General features: G+C 46.3%; 1 protein-coding gene across 1 annotated transcript; it reads left to right on the top strand.

Moving 5' to 3' along the window:
- The first annotated feature begins 445 nt into the window (after positions 1–445).
- Positions 446–1987, top strand: LOC135101040 (uncharacterized). Its single transcript, XM_064004614.1, has 2 exons — positions 446–478; positions 1232–1987. Exons 1-2 carry the CDS (start codon positions 446–448, stop codon positions 1985–1987), a joined length of 789 nt encoding a protein of 262 aa, XP_063860684.1.
- The last annotated feature ends 849 nt before the right edge of the window (positions 1988–2836 follow it).

Genomic DNA, 2836 nt, shown 5'->3' with positions numbered 1-2836 from the left:
TGAGGGGAGTTGCTTGGCGTCTTAAAAGTTGCTTACCCTCTGCACCTAACTAGTGTTTTCTTCAGCTTCTAACATTATTACTTTGTTTTATTTTGGTATACGTGTGTGTGTGTGTGTGTGTGTGTGTGTGTGTGTGTGTGTGTGTGTGTGTGTGTTTAAGTTTGTTTTTGTGTCAGTCTGTTTGCCTGACTATCTCCATATTTCTCTCTCTCTCTCTCTCTCTCTCTCTCTCTCTCTCTCTCTCTCTCTCTCTCTCTCTCTCTCTCTCTCTCTCTCTCTCTCTCTCTCTCTCTCTCTCTCTCTCTCTCTCTCTCTCTCTCTCTCTCTCTCATATCTAACACCAACAGAAAATAAGTCACCACCACCACCACCACCACCACCACCACCACCACCACCACCACAATCAGCACCACCCCGGGGCAGGCGGTGCGCGGCGCGGGGCGTGATGGAGGAGCGTCTCCCCAGGCGCCGCGCCTTGGTAATGGCCGCCACTGATTTTCATTTATAGCAATTTATTCCCGACGCTGCTGGAAATAATATCATGAGCCGCAGCGCCAAGACGGAGTGGGGGCCGAGGCAGTGGCTTAGGCAGGCTGGGTAACTCTTCATACCACTCCTGCTTCATCTCTACCTCTTCCTCCATCTCCTCCTTTCGGCAACCTCCTCCTCCTCCTTCTCTGCTTTCTTCTCTACTTCCTCTTCCGTTCCCTCTTCTACTCTCTTCTCCACCTCTTCCTTCTCCATTTCCTCTTCCACCTCTACCTCCTCCATCTCCTCTTCCTTTTCCACCTTTTTCTTCACCTCCTCTTTCTCTTTCTTCACCTTTTCTTCACCTTTTCTTCATCTCCTCCTCCTCCTCCTCCTCGCTGCAACTTTTCTCTGTTTAAACATCAAAATACATGATCATCAAACAGCTTAATAAGGAGCAAAAGATTTGTTCCATTCTGTTTTCCTTTGTATCATCACAGTCATCATATTCCATGACTGTTTATCTTTACTGCTTGGTGTTCTTTCTTTTGATCTTGCTGTCCTTTTGCCTCGAGCTCAGGTAGCCTCAGTAGGCCTGTTGAGCTGTTGCTGTCTGTTTTATCTTTGTGTTCCTTTTTATCTCTGAATTAATTTTCGTCTTCCTCATCCCATAATATCCCAAATTCCCACTCCTACCTACTACATCGCTAAAAGACTGTGCGCCCTCCTCACACCGTACATTCCTACCTCCTATTGTCTGCAGTCAGCCTCAGATTTCATCGATATCCTCAACAACACCGACGCAGAAGGAAGAGTTGCCTCACTAGATGTCGAATCCTTGTTCACGAATGTTCCAGTGGATCGCACCATCAACTACATCATGGAACGTGTTTATCACAATGAAGCAACACCTAAGCTTGCGATCCCAGAAGCTGTACCCCGAGAACTGCTGGAGTGTTGCACTAAAGAAGCACCTTTTACCTGCCCCCGCGGTAACAAGTACTGCCAGGTAGACGGCGTGGCAATGGGTTCTCCTCTCGGTGTACTCTTGGCAAACTTCTTCATGGGTTGCATCGAGGAGGAAGTTTTCAAGATAGTAAAAAAGCCGGATATATATTGCCGTTATATTGACGACATTTTCATCAAGACAAAGGACGCAGCCGAAGCAGAGCATCTTAGACTTCACTTCCAAGAAACATCTGGGCTAACATTTACCATGGAAAACAGCAAAGATGGAGCCATGCCCTTTCTCGACGTCCTAGTGCAACAAGAAGGAAGATTTACCACCTGCGTCTACACAAAACCAACGAATCCTGGACTCTGCTTGAACGGACGAAGTGAGTGTCCCACGAGGTACAAGGATTCCACTATCTCAGCCTACATCAGAAGAGCGCTTACACACTGCAGCACGTGGAAACAAGTCCACCAAGAAATACAGCGCTCAACTCAAGTCCTCATAAACAACAATTTCAGTGAAAAGGACATCAACCGCCTAGTAAAGAAAATTGTCGACAGCTGACATAACAAGAAGCAATAAGAGAATAAGAAAGGGAACATCAACATCTTCTATAAAGCAACTTTCTCTACCGCCTACGAAGAAGATGAGAGGGCCATCACGCAGATTGTGAAGAGGAACATCAAGCCTTCCGACCCTGACAGACAAGTTAAACTGATAATTTATTACAACACCAAGAAAACCAGCCATCTTCTTCTGAAAAATAACCCCTCAAAAGAGAAAGAGAGCCTTCAGAAGTCACATGTCATATATAGGTTTACGTGTAACCAAGGAAACTGTGAAGTCCTTCCCTCCACCTATGTTGGCATGACGACAACAAGACTCTCCCAACGACTAACTTTCCACCTCGCAACAGGAGCACCCAAGAAACATCTGAAGGAGAAGCATAACATAAACATCACAAGAGGAATGCTAGTAGATAAAACGGAGATCCTAACTACATGCCCAGACACCAGGCGTCTCCCCATCTTAGAAGCACTATATATAAAAGAGACAAACCCTACATTAAATCAACAATTCGAAGACCTACAAGCATTACCAAGCGCGCGAAGACCCAGCTTGGATAGCAGCCCAGCACAGCCCGCGACAGCCGTCAGCCAATCAGAGACCAGGACGCGCAGCGGGGTGACAAGCCTACCGGTATAAATACACCCCCGCAATCAGCTTGAGCGGACTCTCCTGCTTTCCCCGATAAGGACCTTGTCTCCCTTGCCATCTTAGAATGAATATAACACGCTAAAAAAAAAAAAAAAAAAAAAAAGATGTCCTTCCTAATTCAAATTGCGCCTGGGTTAAGCCCCAGTGACTATTTCTCCTCCTACAATTCCCTTCTTATCACCCCCCTATTCTTCC

Source organism: Scylla paramamosain, chromosome 6, assembly GCF_035594125.1.
Source record: "Scylla paramamosain isolate STU-SP2022 chromosome 6, ASM3559412v1, whole genome shotgun sequence".
Lineage (NCBI taxonomy): Eukaryota > Metazoa > Arthropoda > Malacostraca > Decapoda > Portunidae > Scylla > Scylla paramamosain.
Note: the sequence above shows the minus strand (reverse complement) of the source record. Positions and strands in the feature narration are given on the sequence as shown.

What these genes read in the sequence shown, in the direction of transcription:
- LOC135101040 (XM_064004614.1), top strand. Translation starts at nt 446, where the DNA reads ATGGAGGAGCGTCTCCCCAGGCGCCGCGCCTTG. An exon ending in TCCCCAGGCGCCGCGCCTTG is followed by an intron (nt 479 to 1,231) that starts GTAATGGCCGCC and finishes TATTGTCTGCAG; the next exon opens with TCAGCCTCAGATTTCATCGA.